Source organism: Lepidochelys olivacea, assembly GCF_965140295.1.
Source record: "Lepidochelys olivacea isolate rLepOli2 genome assembly, chromosome: 15".
NCBI lineage: Eukaryota > Metazoa > Chordata > Testudines > Cheloniidae > Lepidochelys > Lepidochelys olivacea.
Window position 1 is genome coordinate 4,412,356 of NC_140425.1, and position 21,773 is coordinate 4,434,128.

Sequence of the window (21,773 nt, forward strand, 5' to 3'; positions counted from 1 at the left end):
AGAATACTGGTGGGGTCTGGGGACCCTTGGATCCATATGACCTTGTGCGTTGGGCTCCCTGCCCAACCTAAATTGCCACCGTGGTATCGGGGGCGGACTAACAATTAGCATTAGAAAGTGGGAGCCAGAACATCTGAGTTTTATTCCCAACTCTGCCCCTGAGTCTTTTGGGCGAGTCCTCACCCCCCACTCCATGCCTCAGTTTCCTCAGCTGTAAAATGGGGACAATGGTACCTGCCGTGCTGAGATGAAGGGCATGCATTCAGGAGGGCTCCCCTGGGCCAGCCCAAAACCGCAGAGGGGAAACGCTGCTTTAAAGTCAGCCCGCCTCCCTCCCCAAATCGGGGCAGGCTGTGGGCGCTCTGCCCCCGGGCTCATGGCCGAGGGACCCCCAGCCAGCTCCCTATGGGGAGGTCGCCCATCGCTTTCCATCCCTGCCCCTCCTTCTCCCCGGCCCCCGAGGGAGGTAGTCCTGGACGGCGGTCGGCCGCCTCTCGCCCCCCAGCCTCGCCCCGGCGCGGCGGCCAGGCGGGGCTCGCGTTAGGGATGCTCCGGATCCTCTGTGCGCAGCCTCTTCCCGCGGCTCGGCTTGTTGTTTTGGCGAGGGCTGGGCGCCGGGGCGCCCCCGGGTTTGCGCTCGCTCCTCTTGCTGCTGCCGCCAGTCCCCTCCTCCCCCAGTCCGGCCCCGGAGCGGCGGCGGCCGCGGAGAGCGGAGCCGGAGCCGGAGCCAGGTGGGTGAACAGGGATCCCCGAGAGGGGGCGAGGAGGGAGAGGGAGCGAGCCGCCGCGGGGTGCCAGGAGAGCGAGCAGCCATGGCAGCGAGCTGGGTTTGCAGCAGGGAGTTGGGGAGGGGGCGACGGGAGCTGGGCTGGCAGATGGGCCCAGGCTGCAGGGAAACGTCCCATCGGGACCTCGTGGGGGCTGCTTGGGGGGCAGGTTTAAGGGACCTTCCTGACTCCCCTAATAGCTGTGCCCAGAGCCATGCCGAAAAGGAGGAGAAAATGGAACCACCTGCCCCCTCCCGGGTAAAGATCTCAGCCCTGGGACCGTGTGCTGCCGGGCCGGCGAGATGCTGCCATGCGCTGCCCCTGTAGCCCCCCTGCCCCTTCTGTTGCTGGGGCGGGAGGGGGCAATGAGTCTTGGGGACCTGCCGCTTTGATCCTTGGGGGTGGGGTATTTGTCTGGGGATCCCTTCGGTGTCAAAACGTCCCAGGGCCCCGAATTGGCTGCTGCGTCCCCTCACATCCCTGCGAGTGGAAAGTGCCCGGCGTGCCCCAAATCACTGTTGCTGGCATGCCCAGGGTGTGCGTGCGTACGCGTGCTGCAGCCTTTGCCGGTGACCTCGTTTGTGGGGGGGAGGCGAGCAGGGAAGGCAGCCCAGACAAAGCCGGGGAGATGTCGGAGCAGGGGCGAGTGGCTGAATCGCGGCTGCAGTGAAGACAGTCAGTTGGAGCTGGGCTGGGGCAGGCGGAGGCAGGTTTGACCCCAGGAGATGTGCCAGGCGCTTGCTGTCTGAGGGGCTGTGGTGTTTGTTTAAATGGCGGGGGGAGGGAGACCCCATTAACCACACTCCGGCAGAATCCGTGCCGTGGCTTGGCACACTAGCCCCAGGGACTGCAGTGTCTGCCAGCAGGCGAGGAAAGGGTGAGGGCCTGCAGTGCTCTTTACGCCTATAAGGGCATCCCTCTCCTTTATCACACCAATCCCTGCACCCCCACCTCCACCTTAAAGGGACATAAGGCATCAGGAGCGATCCTGCATGGAGGGACGGGCTGGATGGCCCCGATGGGTCTCTGGACGATGGGATTTCTCCACTGATGAGTGAAATGGACATAGATGGGGCTCTGGTCGTCACCAAGCCAGCAGAGAGGGATCACTGAGCTCTCATAGGGGGCCAGCCTGGCATATATGCTAGATGGATGGATGAGGAAGGAGACAGCCCAGGGAGAATGAGCCTGGGGTCAGTCCCTGGGCTGGGAGGTGGAAATACAGAGGGGGGCGGGGGATGGGAGTCTGCTCTCCCAGACAGAAAGCCCCTTCACTGATTGATGCTTTCCCCTTTCAGGCTGCATCCCCCACCTGTCCTCCGGCAGCAGACGGGCCAGTTTCTCCCCGTGCTACAGAGATGAGACTTGGCCAGGTGCTGTGGAGCCATCCATGACAGAGACTGAGCAGCAGGAAGCAAGAAGGAGAGGAGGGGGTTTCCCCTTCTGCAGCAGCAGCTTGTGAGCCCCAGGACGCAGCCCCACCCTACCCCCTCCTCCCTTCATCCCCAGTAAAGACACCAGAGCCATCCCCCCCAGGCACAGAATGTGTGATTCTGGCTGGGGGAGATGCCCTCCCCAGGGACAGGTTTCAGAGGAGTCACCTGCAGTGAGCCCCAGCTGTGACCCATGGGGAGGGAGCTGTGATCCCATCCGACCAGCGGGGCAGGGTGTCTGAGGCCTTTTGGGACTGAGTGAGGAAGTCTGTTGGAATTGGGGGTGGGGAAGGGTGTGGGGGAAGCAGCTGGAGACTGATCACCCTGGCATGAGTTGTGTGGCCCTGCACAGCCTCCCCGAGGGGCTGGAGACAGGAGACTCCCGAGACCAGACGCTGGGGCTTGGGCTGGCTGTTCTGGGCTCTGCAGAGGCCTCATTACTCATGCTGCTGAGGTCAAGAGCCTTCAGCAGAGCGGCTGGGCTATGGAGGCACAAGCCTGAGAGCATCAGGGGCCAAGTGTAACCAGAGTCGAGCAGGAAAGAGGGGAGCGCAGGACAAAATCAAGAGTGGGACCCTGCATTTTCCCAGGGGTCTCCTATTTGGATGTGAACAGAGGGGCAGCAAGGGCTGGATCATTTTCCTTCTGCTCCCACCAGCTGCGCCAGGTCTTTGGAGCACCAGGGATCGGGTGTGGCCAAGATGCTCGCTCCAGCCTGGCTCCATGTGCAGTTAAGAGAATAGACAGACTTTGTGCAGCTGGGATCATTCCTCCGGGGACCAGCACGTTGCAGGGATACTGCTCGTTCCCCATCCCTGCTGCTTTCCGAAGGACTCTGAAACCAGAGGTCAAGCCAGTCAGGCCCGGAGAACCACCCCGAGAGGGCAAGGGCCCTGGGAGGATGCCCTCCTGCTGACTTCCCCGTCTGTCTGCCCTGCTCAGGCTGCTGCCTGCTGACCTGGCGCCATGTTGCGGCCGAGCTCGGGGGTGCTGATCTCGGTGAATGGGCTGGGCTTCCCGCCGCAGAATCTGGCCCGCGTGGTGGTGTGGGAGTGGCTGAACGAGCATGGGCGCTGGCGGCCCTACACAGCGGCCGTCTGCCACCACATTGAGAACGTGTTGAAGGAGGATGCCCGGGGCAGCGTGGTGCTGGGGCAGGTGGATCCCCAGCTGGCTCCGTATATTATCGACCTGCAGTCCATGCACCAGTTCCGCCAGGACACAGGTAGGGAGGGCGCTGCGGGTCTGCGGGGTGTGGCTAGGGTGAGGGGTGGCCATGGGTGTGCTAAGATCTTGGGGTGACGTAGGGAGCTGCCAGTGGGGTTGGGCTTCAGGGCTCATCGAGATCCTCAATCTCTGCTTGGGTTGGGTGTAGGATGTGCACTGCCTCTTTGCCTGGTAAAGATGGGCATGGGCTGATCTGATCCCTCATGGCACTGCCGCCATCCAGCCCGGAGAGCGGAGTGCCTCAGCTGTGGCTCTGGAGACAGCCGAGCGGCCCAAAAGGAATGTACACACTTGTGCAAATCGAGAGAGAAGTGGGTTAACCACAACCAGTGTTTATCGAGGCCAGGTGGTGGAGAGCACCTCCTTTACTGGACCCAGGCCAGTCGGGAGAGAAACGAGCTTCCGAGCTCCACGGAGCTCTTCCTCAGGGCTGGGAAAGGAACTTGGAGCGTCACAGCCAAATGCGGGGGGCGGGGAGGGGGGGAGATTGGTTAGATATTACCCACCGCGTCTCTCTAGTATCTTGGGACCAAAACAACTACAGCAACATTGCCGACAATATCTGTGTGTCCGTCCGTCCGGCTGGTGTACATTGCATCCAGCCAGCCACCCAATTGGTGTACGTATCTGTCTGCCTGTCTCTGTCTGCCATGCCTGCCTGCCTGTCTGTCTGTCTGGGTTCTGCTTCTCACCATCATCACTGAGCATTTAACAATTCTCATTGCCACCCTAGGAAAGTCTCATGTGAGCTCATTTCCTCTTTTCTCCCCACGAGGCTGCTGGGAGGTGTCCCCCCTTCTCGATCCCCAATCATCTGCCCCTCCTCTCCCCTCCCCTACATTCTGGGAACGCAAACACTGCGTCCCATGAGACACCCTGGCTGTCATGTGGGGACTGAGGTTTGGGGGGAGGTGTCACTCCAGCACTCCCATCACTTGGGCATGGGGGAGGTTGGCCCCAGTGACCATGGGGAGTGGTGGGAGGTGGCTGCTCTGAGCTCTGGTGTTTCCTGCTGGCCTAACTGTGGCATGGTGCTTGCAGTGTTTTCAGAGAGAAGGAGTGCTGTGGGGGGGGAGGCCAGCCTGCAGGGGGGTGAGAAAGGGCATTAGAAGGAAGGGTGTACAGAGGGGCTCAGATATCTGGAAGGGAGAGAGCAAAATGCAGATCCTGCTGTGGGCCAAAACCCCAAAAGAGGGAGATCCCCAGGATCGGCTCAGGGAGCTTAAAATGAGATGGAATCAGTTCCTTCCACATGGATGACATTGCCCCGAACCAGAGACTGGTGAGATGGCTGGGACAGGGGAGCAAAAACCCGGGGCGCTGTTTCTGGGTCTGACACCAGCCTGCTGTGTGGCCTGGGGCAAGTCCCTTCCTTGCTGTGTGCCTCAGTTTCCCCCAGCCCTATAGAATGGGGATGATGACACCCACCCACTGGAAAGGGCATTGGAGATGGGACATGCTATGTACTGTGCTTCTGCTGCTGGGTCGTCATGGGGATAACCAGGAGGGAAATGTGGGTCTGTAATGAGGAATTGTCCTGAGAGTGGGAAGCCATGGAGAGGTGGCGGAGTGGTGTGGGGATGGGACCACTGCACAGCTGGGGTATCTGCTGCCTGCAGGTAGCCTGTGTGGACTCCCTTCCTAGGACACTTGGGCTCTCTTTTAGGGTAGGCTGGGGTTGGGGGGAAAAGGACTGTCTGCAGGACAGCTTGTGGTGGTGTTTGGCATGGGGAGCAATACCTGGCGTGGACAGGAAGGAGGGGTGAAATACAGAGATGTGCGCATCACCTGGATTCCTGTCTCCAGACTCCCACAAAAGGTTCCTTAGCCAATGACACCTGCAGGCCCCTGGCTCCAGGGTACCCTGTTTCAGCGGGGGCAGGGAGGGTCCCCTGCTCGCTGTACTCTCTGTGCCATGGCTGAGGTTACAGAGGGTTGAGACACGAGCTCTGTGCACTGGGCTTGTGCTCTTTGTGGTTTCTGTGTGACGTGTGGTTTGCTGTTCCATTGCAGCTCGGTGCAGAGCTCTGACTGGGAGGGGACTGGGCGTTAGAGATGTCTCTAGCAGGTGGCTGTATTGATGTGATCACTCCTCACAGCCCCCTCTCCTCCAGCCCGCCTACCCTCCTCTCACTGCTGCTCCCTTGCTGCATGGGCAGCATGCTATTGCCAGCCCATGATGGGGCATCCTCCCCACGCTGGCCCTGAAAGGGCTGAATTAGGCCGTGTGGGCCCAATCAGCCAATTAGGCCGCAAAAAGGGCAGAATTAAGCTGGAGGAAGCTTATTAGAAGACAGCTCCCCTTTGAGGGAACAGGCATGGCTTCTCCAAAGCCTGGAGGCTAGGAACAGTGCAGCAGGGAGGAAGGCTGCAGTCCCCCTCCCTGAGGTAGGGAGAAGCAGCCCAGTAGGAGGGAGCCTACTGTGTGAGAGCAGTACAGTGGTGGAGATGCACACCTCAGCTGGTCATGACGGCCCTGGACTGGCACCCAGCATAGAGGGCAGGCCTGGGTTCCCATACCAGTCACTGCAGAGCGGTACTGCTTGGGGGCAGTGAACAGGAAGACTGCCTGAGTCACTGTTGGAGTGACAGGGTCAGGGCAGCGGGCGTGAGGGCTGCCTGATGCTGTGTGGACAGAAGAGACTTTGAAAGACACCCCTGAAGGGGAGCCCATGCAGTGACCAGCCTGGAAGGCTGAGTCCCCAAGAGCTCCTGGTGCGAGAGAGGGGCTGGAGACAAAGGAGAGATGAGGAGATAGAGTGCAACTACAGGAAGGGGCATTGACCATACAGAGCTAATTCCCAGAATGGCCAGGAGGAGGCACTGCCTGCGGTGAGTAGAGCCCCGCGTCACACAGTCCTACGTGTTCTGGTCAGTGTGGAGGGTGCAGTCTGCCTAGGTGCCCAGTCTGCTGGCCAGCACAGCGGATGCCTTCCACCTGCACCTACCTATCACTGTAGATGTTTTCCACTAGGATGGCCCTGGCACGCAGTGGGTACCTTGGGCACAGATGGATCCAGAATGGCTGGTGACCTTGTTGTTGGCGGGTGCTGCCAGGCTGCATGCATTGTACCTGGCTTTAGCTGGAACATTAGGGAGTAGAGTGGGTGGGTTCGAAGCTTGGGGCATCTGTAACTTTCAGCAGCAAAGCAGGTGCATTTCAGCTGGATGTACCCAGAACATGGTGGCATGGCAGGTGGCGTTCACCTGATTTACATCACATGGCTCTTAGGGGGCATGTTAGATTGTCCTGTGTCTGTGCCCTGACTTTCAACAACCTCTCCTGCATATCTTCTAACATTGGAAACATTGTAGGGAGCCCACACAACGCTTTCCACAATTAGCCTCCCACTGCTTGTGCAGGGCAGACTTGTGGGGTGCCATTAGTCTATAGATTTGTGCGTACCAGCTTTTGTACAGCACCTAGCATATGGGGTCCTGGTCCATGGCTGGGGCTCCCAGGCACTGCTGCAATAAGTCAACGTACAAAGCTGTTGTTGTTATTTACATATTGTGGCAAATGGACAATGCTATTGTGGTGGGTCCCGCGTTTTTCCTTGTTTTTCTTGGGCTCCGCTAGTGCCCTGGTTGGGGAGAGAAAGGGAGTAGGGAAGGGACCCAGGTCTGCCCCCTACTCTGGTCCCAGCCCCTTCAGCTTCACAGGCTTCTTACCCTCTTTGCCCTTGGGCTGGGTTTCTCTCAATCCTCTGGGCTGGGGGAGTCCCACTGCCCTGCTTGGGCAGAGTCTACCTTCCCCTGGTCAACACCAGGACACCTCCAAACTACAGTCAGCTCTCCCTCCCCTCCTCTGTCTGACGGGGAAGGGGGTGTTAATTGGCTCCAGGTGCTCTAATTAACCTGCAGTAACCTCTCCTTAGTCCACAGGGAATAAGGCTCTGATGATCCTGGGTTTATATACCTCCCATCTATTACTCTTCTGCTGCCCTCAGGCCTTCTGCATCACAATATTCCCCACCCCCTCACCTGCCCCGCTCAACACCATGGGGTTGGGCCATTTGGGACGAGAAGCAGTGCTGTACAGACAGGCCGGTAGCATTGCTGTGTTGGCTTCCAGCTCTGTGCTGTTCCTGAAGTGGGAGGGACTATCTAGTCACTCTCGCATTCTCCTTGTTTCTGTGCATCCGCTGGAGTGGGGTGTGGTCTGTCATGAGGGTGACCCGCCACCCTGGTAGGTAGTATCAGAGAGTCTCCATGGCCCATTTAACTGCCAGACATTCCTGCTCCCTGGGAAGGAGTTTCCAGCTGAAGTACAGGATCGGTAGCTCCTCCTCCCCAACCATCTGCGAGAGGATGGACCCTAGCCCTATCTCCGAGGCATCTGTCTGCAGGATGAATTCCTTCTCAAAGTCTGGGGCTATGAGCACTGGATGACTGCAGAGGGCCGTCCTTAAGTCTGTGAATGCTGCATCGGTCCACTTTACTATCTCTGGACCCCAAGCTTTTATCAGGTCCGTCAGCGGCCAGGCCCTCATGGCGAAGTGAGGGATGAACCTACAATAGTACCCCACTATCCCTAAAAATGCTCTGACTTGCTTTTTGCTGACTGGTCGGGGCCAACCCTGTATTGCCTCTACTTTGTTCCACTGGGGTTTCACCAAGCCCCTTCCTACTACATACCCAAGGTATCTGGCCTCAGCTAGCCCTACTTGGGAGGGTTGGCCATGAGGCCAGCCTGTCTAAGGGTGTCTGGTACCTCTTCTACTTTTCCTAGGTGCATCTCCCAGTCAGGGCTATAGATGACTACATCGTCTAAATAAGTGGCGGCATCCTTGGCGTGGGGTTGTAGTAATTTGTCCATAAGTTGTTGGAACATTGCGGGGGCCCCATGGAGTCCGAAAGGGAGAACGGTGTATTGACACAGGCCATCGGGTGAAGAGAAGGCAGTCTTCTCCTTGGCATCCTCAGCCAGGGGGATTTGCCAATAGCCTTTGCTCAAATCCAAGGTGGTCAAGTATCAGGCCTTGCCTAACTGATCAGCTAGCTCATCAATGCGTGGTATTGGGTAGGCATCGAATTGACATATTTTGTTCAACTTTCGGAAGTCATTACGAAACCTCAGGGTGCCATCAGGCTTGGGGACTAGGACGATAGGGCTGAACCAGTGCCTGTGGGATACTTCAATAACCCTGGGTTCCAGCATCCTCCTCACCTCCGTCCTAATTTCTTCCCTTTTGGCCTCCGGTATTCAGCATGGTTTTATTGTTACCCTTGCTCCGGGACAGGTGACGATATAGTGCTGGACCATTGTTGTACAGCCTGGCTGCACGGAGAACAAATCTTGATTCCGCTGGATCATAAATGACCTCTGTTCATTGTGTTGAGGTTAATTCAGGGGATATCCTCACCTGTCCTTGTGGGCCATCTGCCTGGGGTGGAGCTTCCTGGGTGACCAGGCACATCTCGTGGTTGCGCCAGGGCTTCAGTAAGTGAATGTGGTAGATCTGCTCTGGCCTTCAGTGGTACGGTTGCTTTACCTTGTAGTCCACTTCCGCAATGGCTTCCACTATCTCATATGGCCCATGCCAGCTGGCTAGGAGCTTGCTTTCTGTTGTCAGTACCAGCATCAGCACCTGTTCTCCTGGCTGAAATCTCCGTGTTTTTGCCTGGCGGTTGTAGTAGGTCTGCTGGACCTCTTGTGCTTTCTCCAAATGCCCTCGTACTATGGGGGCCACCTGGGCTATTCGCTCTCTCATCTGAGCCACGTGCTCAATGACGTTCTTCCCAGTCCTCCTTGACGATATCTAATATGCCACACGGGTGGTGTCCGTAGAGTAGCTCGAAGGGCGAGAATCAGAGAATCATAGAATATCAGGGTTGGAAGGGACCTCAGGAGGTCATCTAGTCCAACCTCCTGCTCAAAGCAGGACCAATCCCCAATTAAATCATCCCAGCCAGGGCTTTGTCAAGCCTGACCTTAAAAACTTCTAAGGAAGAAGATTCTACCACCTCCCTAGGTAATGCATTCCAGTGTTTCACCACCCTCCTAGTGAAGAAGTTTTTCCTAATATCCAACCTAAACCTCCCCCACTGCAACTTGAGACCATTACTCCTTGTCCTGTCCTCTTCTACCACTGAGAATAGTCTAGAACCATCCTCTCTGGAACCACCTCTCAGGTAGTTGAAAGCAGCTATCAAATCCCCCCTCATTCTTCTCTTCTGCAGACTAAACAATTCCAGTTCCCTCAGCCTCTCCTCATAAGTCATGTGTTCCAGACCCCTAATCATTTTTGTTGCCCTTCGCTGGACTCTCTCCAATTTATCCACATCCTTCTTGTAGTGTGGGGCCCAAAACTGGACACAGTACTCCAGATGAGGCCTCACCAATGTCGAATAGAGGGGAACGATCACGTCCCTCGATCTGCTCGCTATGCCCCTACTTATACATCCCAAAATGCCATTGGCCGTCTTGGCAACAAGGGCACACTGCTGACTCATATCCAGCTTCTTGTCCTCTGTCACCCTTGGGTCCTTTTCTGCAGAACTGTGGCCGAGCCATTCGGTCTCTAGTCTGTAGCGGTGCATGGGATTCTTCTGTCCTAAGTGCAGGACCCTGCACTTATCCTTGTTGAACCTCATCAGATTTCTTTTGGCCCAATCCTCCAATTTGTCTAGGTCCCTCTGTATCCTATCCCTGCCCTCCAGCGTATCAACCACTCCTCCCAGTTTAGTATCATCCGCAAATTTGCTGAGAGTGCAATCCACACCATCCTCCAGATCATTTATGAAGATATTGAACAAAACCGGCCCCAGGACCGACCCCTGGGGCACTCCACTTGACACCGGCTGCCAACTAGACATGGAGCCATGAATCCTGTTGACGCCTGGGGGACCTTCCGCATTGCCAACATCGGGTACGGTAGAAGGGTATCCCAGTCTTTTCCACCTTGGACCACCACCTTCCAGATCATGCTTTTGAGGGTACAATTAAATCGCTCAACCAGGCCATCCGTTTGAGGATGGTAGACTGAGGTCTGCAAGGCTTGGATGTGGAGTAGGGTACATAAGTCCCTCATTAATTTCAGCATAAAGGGAGTTCCTTTGTCGGTCAAGATTTCTTTAGGGATGCCCACTCTAGCAAAAACTTGGAGCAGTTCTTTTGCCATTGCCTTGGACTTGGGGCTTCTGAGGGGAATGGCTTCCAGGTACTGTGTGGCATGTAAGGATGAGAAGTTTTGCTTTGGTGGACCCGGGCCGATCTTTCTAGCGGGTCCACTAGGTCCATGACTATCCTTTCAAAAGGGACATCAGTAACGGGCAAGGGCTCCAACGGGGCCCGTAAATGAGGTCAGGGGCTGTGTAACTGTCATTCTGGGCAGGAGGCGCAATAATGCTGGACTTCCGCCCATACTCCCAGCCAGTGAAACCTCCTGAGGATTCTATCCAGGGTCTTATCTACTCCTAGATGTCCCTCGAAGAAATGGCTGTGAGCTAGCTCTAACACAGCTCTTTTGTGCTTCCATGGTACTAAGAGCTGCTCTACTTCCTCCCCCTGTATTTGCGCTAGTCGGTACAATAGGTCACGTTTGACCACATAGTATGGCCCTGGACCTTTGGTATTCCCCTGTATGGGCACGCCATTTACCTCCACTACCTCCTCCCTCATGTTTGCATATAACGGGTCATAGGCTTGGTCCTGCCCAAAATTCTTGCATGCGGGGCCAATCTGGCCTAATTTTGTGGGGTCAGTTTCAACTCCACCCCCGAGTTGCTCCTACTGGTGCTGGGGACTGCCTCCAGGTCCTCACTGGTCTGAGCTGTCTCCTGGCCTCCCGGACAGCTACTGTCAAGGCTGATGCTCCACTCTGGCACTTCGAGTGCAGAAGGTGGAAGCCCGCAAGTATTCTAAAAATTAATACTGGCTACTCCAGGCTGATATTAAACTCCCAAGGTTACAGCTTCTCTCTGACCTTGGATGGGTAGATGCTGCCACAACCCAAGTACAAAAACCCTTTGAGAACCCAGTAAGGCGCATTTGGGGATTCCTTCCTGTGGGGCACCCTCAAGCCCTTTCACTCCCCGTCTGGGGAAGAGCTGAGAAAGAAAACAAAGGAAATCCGCTGTTGCCACCAGCTAATTAAACAGCATGTGCACAAACCTCTTAGGACACAAACACGCAATTCTGTTCTTAAAAAAGGTAAATTTTATTAAAAACAAAAAAATACATCTGGAATTTAGGCTTTTTGCTTGGTTTAAAAAAAAACAACAATTACAAGGATTAAGCATCAAGAATAGCTTCCTTGAGGTCCAGCTTAAAGATTACAAGCAAAACAAAAGCACCTGGGGTTAGCACAGAGGAATCCACAAGCCATAACTAAATAAAAGAGAAACTTCATCGAGTCTCCCTAGACATTCCTGACCTACTCATATCTCTGCGGTTTCAAATGAGGATTTTCTAGGTATGATCTGATTAATTTCATACCTAGCCCAAGCTTTTACAACATAGCTCCAGACCTGTCCCTGCTATCTGGGATAACAATACAGACAGATAAAGGGGAAGCTTTTTCCCCCCAAGTTTAAAAAGTTCTAGCCTTCCCATTGGCTCTTTTGGTCAGGTGCCCACTCCCTCCCTTTTACCTATGGATTTTTTAACCCTTTACAGGTAAAGCAAGTAGAGAACAGCTACTAAAAGGGATTTTATAGCTAACTGGCTGGCTGGTTGTCCATTAAAGGGAGCTACTCCTCTCCCCTTCATTTATCACACCTACCAACCAAGGTGGCTTTCTGGTTCCCTTTCAAAATCCTGTTTCCTAACCTTTTATCTGCCCTCCTTTCCCACCTAGACTCCCAGGGCTTCCTGGGGTATGAAAATAATTCTGGGACAAGTCTGGCAAAAATTGGGACGGGGCTATTCGTGGGTGCCTTGATCTCAGTCCGGGGGTTGCTACCCTCCCCTAGCTCAATTTATGGGAGTAGTTTCTCAAACCCTGTGAAGTCCCTACTGATTAGGACTGGGTAGGGGAGTCTGGGGATCACCCCTGTGATCACCCTGGTAGTATTCCCCTGGATCTCAATTCGCACTAGGATCGTGGGGTAGAAACTTACGGTGCCATGGACGCATAGGTCAGTTGGCCTTGCCTTACTAACTTCCCTGAGTCCAGTGTGAGATCATTCCCCGAATCCACCAAAGCTGTGGTCTCAATGCCATTCATTTTTACCGACCTGGTGTACCCATGTGGGTCATTGTAACCCCCACCAAGCTGATTAGGCCACATCGCGTCCTGTGATCCCCCAGATTGCACTGCATGGGCTCCTCCCTGTTGGGGCACTGGGTTGCGATGTGCCCCAATTCCCCACACTCGTAACACCAATACCATACCCCAATTGTTGCCGTGTGCCTTGGGCTATTCGGCCCACCCCACCCCACTCCCCCAAAGTCCCCAGGTCCCTTCAGGGCCACAGGCTGTCCCTGGGTGCCCTTCCTTCCTGTTACAGCTCTCCTGGAGTTCTCAATAATCTAGGGCCTCAGGGCGTAGCCAGGTGGATTAGGTCAGGTGGATTAGGTCAAACTGTTGCAACCCGTGGTGCCTTGTCCTAACTATACCGCCATTCATGGAACGTCTGGGCTTGCAACGCCGTTGTTAGAATCATAGAATATCAGGGTTGGAAGGGACCTCAGGAGGTCATCTAGTCCAACCTCCTGCTCAAAGCAGGACCAATCCCCAACTAAATCATCCCAGCCAGGGCTTTGTCAAGCCTGACCTTAAAAACCTCCAAGGAAGGAGATTCCACCACCTCCCTAGGTAACGCATTCCAGTGTTTTACCACCCTCCTAGTGAAAAAGTTTTTCCTAATATCCAACCTAAACCTCCCCCACTGCAACTTGAGACCATTACTCCTTGTTCTATCATCCACTACCACTGAGAACAGTCTAGATCCATCCTCTTTGGAACCCCCTTTCAGGTAGTTAAAAGCAGCTATCAAATCCCCCCTCATTCTTCTCTTCCGCAGACTAAACAATCCCAGTTCCCTCAGCCTCACCTCATCAGTCATGTGCTCCAGCCCCCTAATCATTTTTGTTGCCCTCCGCTGGACACTTTCCAATTTTTCTACATCCTTCTTGTAGTGTGGGGCCCAAAACTGGACACAATACTCCAGATGAGGCCTCACCAATATTGAATAGAGGGGAATGATCACGTCCCTTGATCTGTGGGCAATGCCCCTACTTATACAGCCCAAATTTGCGAGCAGGCTGGCTAACCTAGTGAGGAGGGCTTTAAACTAGGTTCACCAGGGGAAGGAGACCAAAGCCCTGAGGTAAGTGGGCAAGCAGGATACCGGGAGGAAGCACAGGCAGGAATGTCTGTGAGGGGAGGGCTCCTACCTCAACCTGCTGATCACCCCTCATTCTCAGTATATCTCAAGTGCCTATATACAAATGCACAAAGCCTTGGAAACAAGCAGGGAGAACTGGAGGTCCTGGTGCAGGCAAGGAATTATGACGTGATTGGAATAACAGAGACTTGGTGGGATAACTCACATAACTGGAGTACTGTCATGGATGGTTATAAACTGTTCAGGAAGGACAGGCAGGGCAGAAAGGGTGGGGGAGTAGCACTGTATGTAAGGGAGCAGTATGACTGCTCAGAGCTCCGGTACGAAACTGCAGAAAAACCTGAGTGTCTCTGGATTAAGTTTAGAAGTGTGAGCAACAGGAGTGATGTAGTGGTGGGAGTCTGCTATAGATGAGGACCAGGGAGATGAGGTAGATGAGGCTTTCTTCCGGCAGCTCACGGAAGCTACTAGATCGCACGCCCTGGTTCTCATGGGCGACTTTAATCATCCTGATATCTGCTGGGAGAGTACTACAGCGGTGCACAGACAATCCAGGAAGTTTTTGGAAAGCGTAGGGGACAATTTCCTGGTGCAAGTGCTAGAGGAGCCAACTAGGGGGGGAGCTTTTCTTTACCTGCTGCTCACAAACCGGGAAGAATTAGTAGGGGAAGCAAAAGTGGATGGGAACCTGGGAGGCAGTGACCATGAGTTGGTTGAGTTCAGGATCCTGACACAGGGAAGAAAGGTAAGCAGCAGAATACGGACCCTGGACTTCAGGAAAGCAGACTTCGACTCCCTCAGGGAACTGATGGGTAGGATCCCCTGGGGGAATAACATGAGGGGGAAAGGAGTCCAGGGGAGCTGGCTGTATTTCAAAGAATCCCTATTGAGGTTACAGGGACAAACCATCCCGATGTGTCGAAAGAATAGTAAATATGGCAGGCGACCAGCTTGGCTTAACGGTGAAATCCTAGCGGATCTTAAACATAAAAAAGAAGCTTACAAGAAGTGGAAGATTGGACAAATGACCAGGGAAGAGTATAAAAATGCTGCTCAGGCATGTAGGAATGAAATCAGGAGGGCCAAATCGCACCTGGAGCTGCAGCTAGCAAGAGATGTTAAGAGTAACAAGAAGGGTTTCTTCAGGTATGTTGGCAACAAGAAGAAAGCCAAGGAAAGTGTGTGCCCCTTACTAAATGAGGGAGGCAACCTAGTGACAGAGAATGTGGAAAAAGCTAATGTACTCAATGCTTTCTTTGCCTCTGTCTTCATGAACAAGGTCAGCTCCCAGACTACTGCACTGGGCAGCACAGCATGGGGAGGAGGTGACCAGCCCTCTGTGGAAAAAGAAGTGGTTCGGGACTATTTAGAAAAGCTGGACGAGCACAAGTCCATGGGGCCGGATGCGTTGCATCCGAGAGTGCTAAAGGGGTTGGCGGCTGTGATTGCAGAGCCATTGGTCATTATCTTTGAAAACTCATGGCGAACGGGGGAAGTCCCGGACGACTGGAAAAAGGTTAATGTAGTGCCCATCTTTAAAAAAGGGAAGAAGGAGGATCCAGGGAACTACAGGCCAGTCAGCCTCACCTCAGTCCCCGGAAAAATCATGGAGCAGGTTCTCAAGGAATCAATCCTGAAGCACTTACATGAGAGGAAAGTGATCAGGAACAGTCAGCATGGATTCTCCAAGGGAAGGTCATGCCTGACTAATCCAATCGCCTTCTATGATGAGATAACTGGCTCTGTGGATGAGGGGAAAGCAGTGGATTTATTGTTTCTTGACTTTAGCAAAGCTTTTGACACTGTCTCCCACAGTATTCTTGTCAGCAAGTTAAAGAAGTATGGGCTGGATGAATGCACTATGAGGTGGGTAGAAAGCTGGCTAGATTGTCAGGCTCAACGGGTAGTGATCAATGGCTCTATGTCTAGATGGCAGCTGGTATCAAGTGGAGTGCCCCAAGGGTCGGTCCTGGGGCCGGTTTTGTTCACTATCTTCATAAATGATCTGGAGGATGGTGTGGATTGCACTCTCAGCAAATTTGCGGATGATACTAAACTGGGAGGAGTGGTTGATACACTGGAGGGCAGGGATAGCATACAGAGGGACCTAGACAAATTGGAGGATTGGGCCAAAAGAAATCTGATGAGGTTCAACAAGGATAAGTGCAGGGTCCTGCACTGAGGACGGAAGAATCCAATGCACCGCTACAGACTAGGGACTGAATGGCTAGGAAGCAGTTCTGCGGAAAAGGACCTAGGGGTGACAGTGGATGAGAAGCTGGATATGAGTCAGCAGTGTGTCCTTGTTGCCAAGAAGGCCAATGGCATTTTGGGATGTATAAGTAGGGGCACTGCCAGCAGATCGAGGGACGTGATCGTTCTCCTCTATTCGACATTGGTGAGGCCTCATCTGGAGTACTGTGTCCAGTTTTGGGCCCCACACTACAAGAAGGATGTGGAAAAATTGGAGAGAGTCCAGCGAAGGGCAACAAAAATGATTAGGGGTCTAGAACACATGAGTTATGAGGAGAGGCTGAGGGAGCTGGGATTGTTTAGTCTGCAGAAGAGAAGAATGAGGGGGGATTTGATAGCTGCTTTCAACTACCTGAAAGGGGGTTCCAAAGAGGATGGCTCTAGACTGTTCTCAGTGGTAGCGGATGACAGGACAAGGAGTAATAGTCTCAAGTTGCAGTGGGGGAGGTTTAGGTTGGATATTAGGAAAAACTTTTTCACTTAGAGGGTGGTGAAACACTGGAATGCGTTACCTAGGGAGGTAGTAGAATCTCCTTCCTTAGAAGTTTTTAAGGTCAGGCTTGACAAAGCCCAGGCTGGGGTGATTTAATTGGGGATGGTCCTGCTTTGAGCAGGGGGTTGGACTAGATGACCTCCTGAGGTCCCTTCCAACCCTGATATTCTATGATTCTATGAAATGCCATTGGCCTTCTTGGCAACAAGGGCACACTGTTGACTCATATCCAGCTTCTCGTCCACTGTAACCCCTAGGTCCTTTTCTGCACAACTGCTGCTGAGCCATTCGATCCCTAGTCTGTAGCGGTGCATTGGATTCTTCCATCCTAAGTGCAGGGCTCTGCACTTGTCCTTGTTGAACCTCATCAGATTCATTTTGGCCCAATCCTCTAATTCAGTGGTTCCCAAACTTGTTCCGCTGCTTGTGCAGGGAAAGCCCCTGGCGGGCCGGGCTGGTTTGTTTACCTGCCGTTTCCACAGGTTCGGCCGATCGCGGCTCCCAGTGGCTGCCGTTCGCTGTTCCAAGCCAATGGGAGCTGCTGGATGGGGCACAGGCTGAGGGACATACTGGCTGCTGCATCCAGCAGCTCCCATTGGCTTGGAACAGCGAACGGCAGCCACTGGGAGCCGCGATCGGCCGAACCTTTGGACACGGCAGGTAAACAAACCAGCCTGGCCCGCCAGGAGCTTTCCCTGCACAAGCAGCGGAACAAGTTTGGGAACCACTGATCTAATTTGTCTAGGGCCCTCTGTATCCTATCCCTACCCTCCGGCGTATCTACCTCTCCTCCCAGTTTGGTGTCATCCGCAAAGTTGCCGAGAGTGCAATCCACGGCATCCTCCAGATCATTAATAAAGATATTGAACAAAACCAGCCCCAGGACCGACCCTTGGGGCACTCCACTTGACACCGGCTGCCAAATAGACATGGAGCCATTGATCACTACCCATTGACCCCGACAATCTAGCCAGCTTTCTATCCACCATATAGTCTGTTCATCCAGCCCATACTTCTTTAACTTGCTGGCAAGAATACTGTGGGAGACTGTATCAAAAGCATTGCTAAAGTCAAGGAATAACATGTCCACTGCTTTTCCTTCATCCATGGAGCCAGTTATCTCGTCATAGAAGGCAATTAGGTTAGTCAGGCATGACTTGCCCTTGGTGAATCCATGCTAACTGTTCCTGATCACTTTAATCTCCTCGAAGTGCTTCAAAATTGATTCCTTGAGGACCTGCTTCATGATTTTTCCAGGGACTGAGGTGAGGCTGACTGGCCTGTAGTTCCCCAGATCCTCCTTCTTCCCTTTTTTAAAGATGGGCACTACATTAGCCTTTTTCCAGTCGTCCGGGACCTCCCTCGATTGCCATGAGTTTTCAAAGATAATGGCCAATGACTCTGCAATCACATCCGCCAACTCCTTTAGCACTCTCGGATGCAGCGCATCCGGCCCCATGGACTTGTGTTCGTCCAGCTTTTCTAAATAGTCCCGAACCACTTCTTTTTCCACAGAGGGCTGGTCACCTCCTCTCCATGCTGTGCTGCCCAGTGCAGTAGTCTGGGAGCTGACCTTGTTCATGAAGACAGAGGCAAAGAAAGCATTGAGTACATTAGCTTTTTCCACATCCTCTGTCATTAGGTTGTCTCCCTCGTTCAGTAAGGGGCCCACGCTTTCCTTGACTTTCTTCTTGTTCCTAATATACCTGAAGAAACCCTTCTTGTTACTCTTAACATCTCTTGCTAGCTGCAACTTCTTGTTACTCTTAACATCTCTTGCTAGCTGCAACTCCAGGTGGCCTTACTGATTTCACTCCTGCATGCCTGAGCAATATTTTTATGCTCTTCCCCGGTCATTTGTCCAGTCTTCCACTTCTTGTAAGCTTCTTTTTTGTGTTTAAGATCGGCAAGGATTTCACTGTTAAGCCAAGCTGGTCGCCTGCCATATTTACTGTTCTTTCTACACATCGGATGGTTTGTTCATGCAACCTCAATAAGGATTCTTTAAAATACAGCCAGCTCTCCTGGGCTCCTTTTCCCCTCATGTTATTCTCCCAGGGGATCCTGCCCATCAGTTCCCTGAGGGAGTCAAAGTCTGCTTTCCTGAAGTCCAGGGTCCGTATTCTGCTGCTCTCCTTTCTTCCTTGTATCAGGATCCTGAGCTCGATCATCTCATGGTCACTGCCTCCCTGGTTCTCATCCACTTTTGCTTCCCCTACTAATTCTTCCCGGTTTGTGAGCAGCAGGTCAAGAAGAGCTCTGCCCCTAGTTGGTTCCTCCAGCACTTGCACCAGGAAATTGTCCCTATACTTTCCAAAAACTTCCTGGATGTCTGTGCACCGCTGTATTGCTCTCCCAGCACATATCAGGGTGATTGAAGTCTCCCATGAGAACCAGGGCCTGTGATTTAGTAACTTCCTTTAGTTGCCGGAAGAAAGCCTCGTCCACCACATCCCCCTGGTCTGGTGGTCTATAGCAGACTCCCACCACGACATCACCCTTGTTGCTCACACTTCTAAACTTAATCCAGAGACTCTCAGGTTTTTCTGCAGTTTCATATTTGAGCTCTGAGCAGTCATACTGCTCCCTTACATACAATGCAACTCCCCCACCTTTTCTGCCCTGCCTGTCCTTCCTGAACAGCTTATATCCATCCATAACCATACTCCAGTCATGTGAGTTATCCCACCAAGTCTCTATTATTCCAATCACGTCGTAATTCCTTGACTGTGCCAGGACTTCCAGTTCTCCCTGCTTGTTTCCCAGGATTCGCGCATTTGTGTATAGGCACTGGAGATAACTCGCTGTTTGTCCTGCTTTCTCAGTATGAGGCAGGAGTCCTCCCATCTTGAGCTCTCCTGCTCGTGCTTCCTCCCAATATCCCATGTCCCCACTTACCTCAGGGCTTTGGTCTCCTTCCCCCCGTGAACCTAGTTTAAAGCCTCCTCACTAGGTTAGGATCTGTCTGGGATCTGTCCAGGATCTCTGCTTTCCGCTGGGGATAGTCTGCCACAGCCTCTGCAGCCAGATCGTAGGAGGCCTTCTGGGCCTCCCCACACAGGAATGGGGCGAGGATGCCAGACCACTGATCTTGGGGCCAGGCCTCCCACAGGGCTGCCCTCTTGAAGGCCAGGAGGTATGCCTCCACATCATCCTCCCTCGTCACTTTCTGCAGAGAGTTGCTGGCCCATATGGTCCACGTCCCGTCGTGGCCGTGGCTCAGCTCTGGGAGGACCTTCTCCTGGTTCACCACTTCCTGCAACAGGGCGCGGTCCTGGGCAGCCTGGCTCATCAGCAGGCAATTGGTTTCCTGCTGCAGCTGTCCTGCCTCCTGTTGGGCGGCTGCCTGAACCCAGGTAGCCTCCTGTTGGGCTGCTGTGGCTTGCACCAGCGCCTTGACTATGCCGTCCATCTTGGGGATGAGGGTGGGGGATTGGCGCACCCTGGATTAAGTCCACAACATGGTAAATCCCACTTCTCACACCATGTGTGGCAAATGGCCAATGCTATTGTGGTGGGTCCCACGTTTTTCCTTGGTGCAGTGGGTCAGGGTGCCGTCCCTGCCCCTATTCTTGGGCTCCACTAGTGCCCTGGAGGGGGAGAGAAAGGGAGCAGGGAAGGGGCCCAGGTCCGCCCCCTACTCCAGGCCTAGTTCCTTCAGCTTCATAGGCTTCTTACCCTCTTTCCCCTTGGACAGGGTTTCTCTCCGTCCTCTGGACTGCGGGAATCCCTCTGCCCTGCTTGGGCAGGCTCTCCCTTCCCTTGGTACTCTGATTCTCTGGTCAAGACCAGTACACCTCCAAATTACACTCAGCACTCCTTCCCTCCTCCTGTGTGACCAAAGCAGGGGTTTTTATTGGGGTGGGGGCTTAATTGGCTCCAGGTGCTCTAATTAACCTGTAGTAACCTCTCCTTAGTCCACAGGGACTAAGGCTCTGGTGATGCTGGGTTCATATACCTCCCGTCTATTACTCTCCTGCTGCCCTCTGGCCCTGCTGTATCACAATACATCTATTGCAGAGCCTGTCCAGATACTGGCCTCTGCACAAGGATCAAAACCACAACAAGAACGAATATCCTTAACAGAAATAAAACCTCCATTCATTTACTCTGAGCCTCTATAGGATTATAACCTAACTGATACACAAGAACTCCAGTTTACAGCTAATACCTAGAACTACATGTTACACAACATTTAACTGACCTGGAGAATTCATTGCCGCAGGATGCTGTTGAGGCCAAGAGCTTAGTAGGATTCAGAAAAGGATTGGATATTTCTATGGCTAATGAGGACATCTCCAGTTACATGAGAGGGGGGGTAAAACTTTTGTTGTTAGAAAGGATACAAACTCTCATGCTTCAGGGCATGAGCCAACCACAAACAGATGGGGTCAGGAAGAAACTTTCCCTCTGAGAAGGGTTATTCCATAATTGTCCAGTAGGGGGTTCCTTGTACCTTTCCTCTGAAGCAGCTGGTGCTTGTCAGGCTGAGACAGGGTGCTGGCCTACGTGGACCCCTGGACTGATCCAGTATGGCAATTCCTGTGTTATATACCCATATGTTGTAAGACCACTGCAGAGAATTACCTCCCCAGAGCCAATCACCCCCAAATCCTTCACCCCTGCTCCTCCCAGACAGCACAGCTCTGTATTAGCCCAATTTGACGCCCATCAATGTGCTTTGGACTGACCCATTTATGAAAAGATCTATCTGACATCTACAGACATGGTGCCTTACACCTTAGACAGATACACGTGTATCAACAGCAAAGATAGATAGATCATAGGTACTGCCTGAATGGTTTGGCTTTATAAAGTATTACTTGCAGGTGCCCGCCCAATGCTTCGAGCTCTCTCACAACACATCAAGCAATCATAGAAGATCAGGGTTGGAAGGGACCTCAGGAGGTCACCTAGTCCAACCCCCTGCTGAAGGCAGGACCAACCCCAACTATGGTAATGATAGAACGATACTCGGTACTGCCAGTAGACATAGATTCAAACAGATGGTGAAAACTGCCTGGCATCAGCAAGGCACAGAGCTGATTGAAGATTTCCTGGCGGATCATTTGACAGAACTGAAATTTTCTGTGGGAACTCCCTAGGCTGTCCAGACCACCCAGCTCTTAAGGATCACAGGCTCCATGAGCTAGCCAGCTCCGTGCATGCCTGGCAGGTGGGCAGGCTGCCTGCCTTCTCAGTTCCCTGGGCTGAGGGTGGCTGGCTCCCTGGCAGGCTGGGTCTCTTCCCAGCAAGCCAGCCATGGCGATGGCTGGGCCACTGGTGACCAGCTTTGCAGCCTGGGAT

At 53.4% G+C, this 21,773-nt stretch overlaps 1 protein-coding gene across 1 annotated transcript in view; it reads left to right on the top strand.

Moving 5' to 3' along the window:
* The first annotated feature begins 604 nt into the window (after positions 1 to 604).
* Positions 605 to 21,773, top strand: part of DTX1 (deltex E3 ubiquitin ligase 1) — a 103,782-nt gene continuing 82,613 nt past the window's right edge. Inside the window, exons 1-3 of the mRNA XM_084648797.1 lie at positions 605 to 731; positions 2,066 to 2,225; positions 3,143 to 3,425. Of these exons, the coding sequence (XP_084504923.1) occupies positions 3,167 to 3,425 (259 nt within the window). The 5' untranslated portion in view covers positions 605 to 731; positions 2,066 to 2,225; positions 3,143 to 3,166. The remainder of the gene's footprint in view (positions 732 to 2,065; positions 2,226 to 3,142; positions 3,426 to 21,773) is intronic.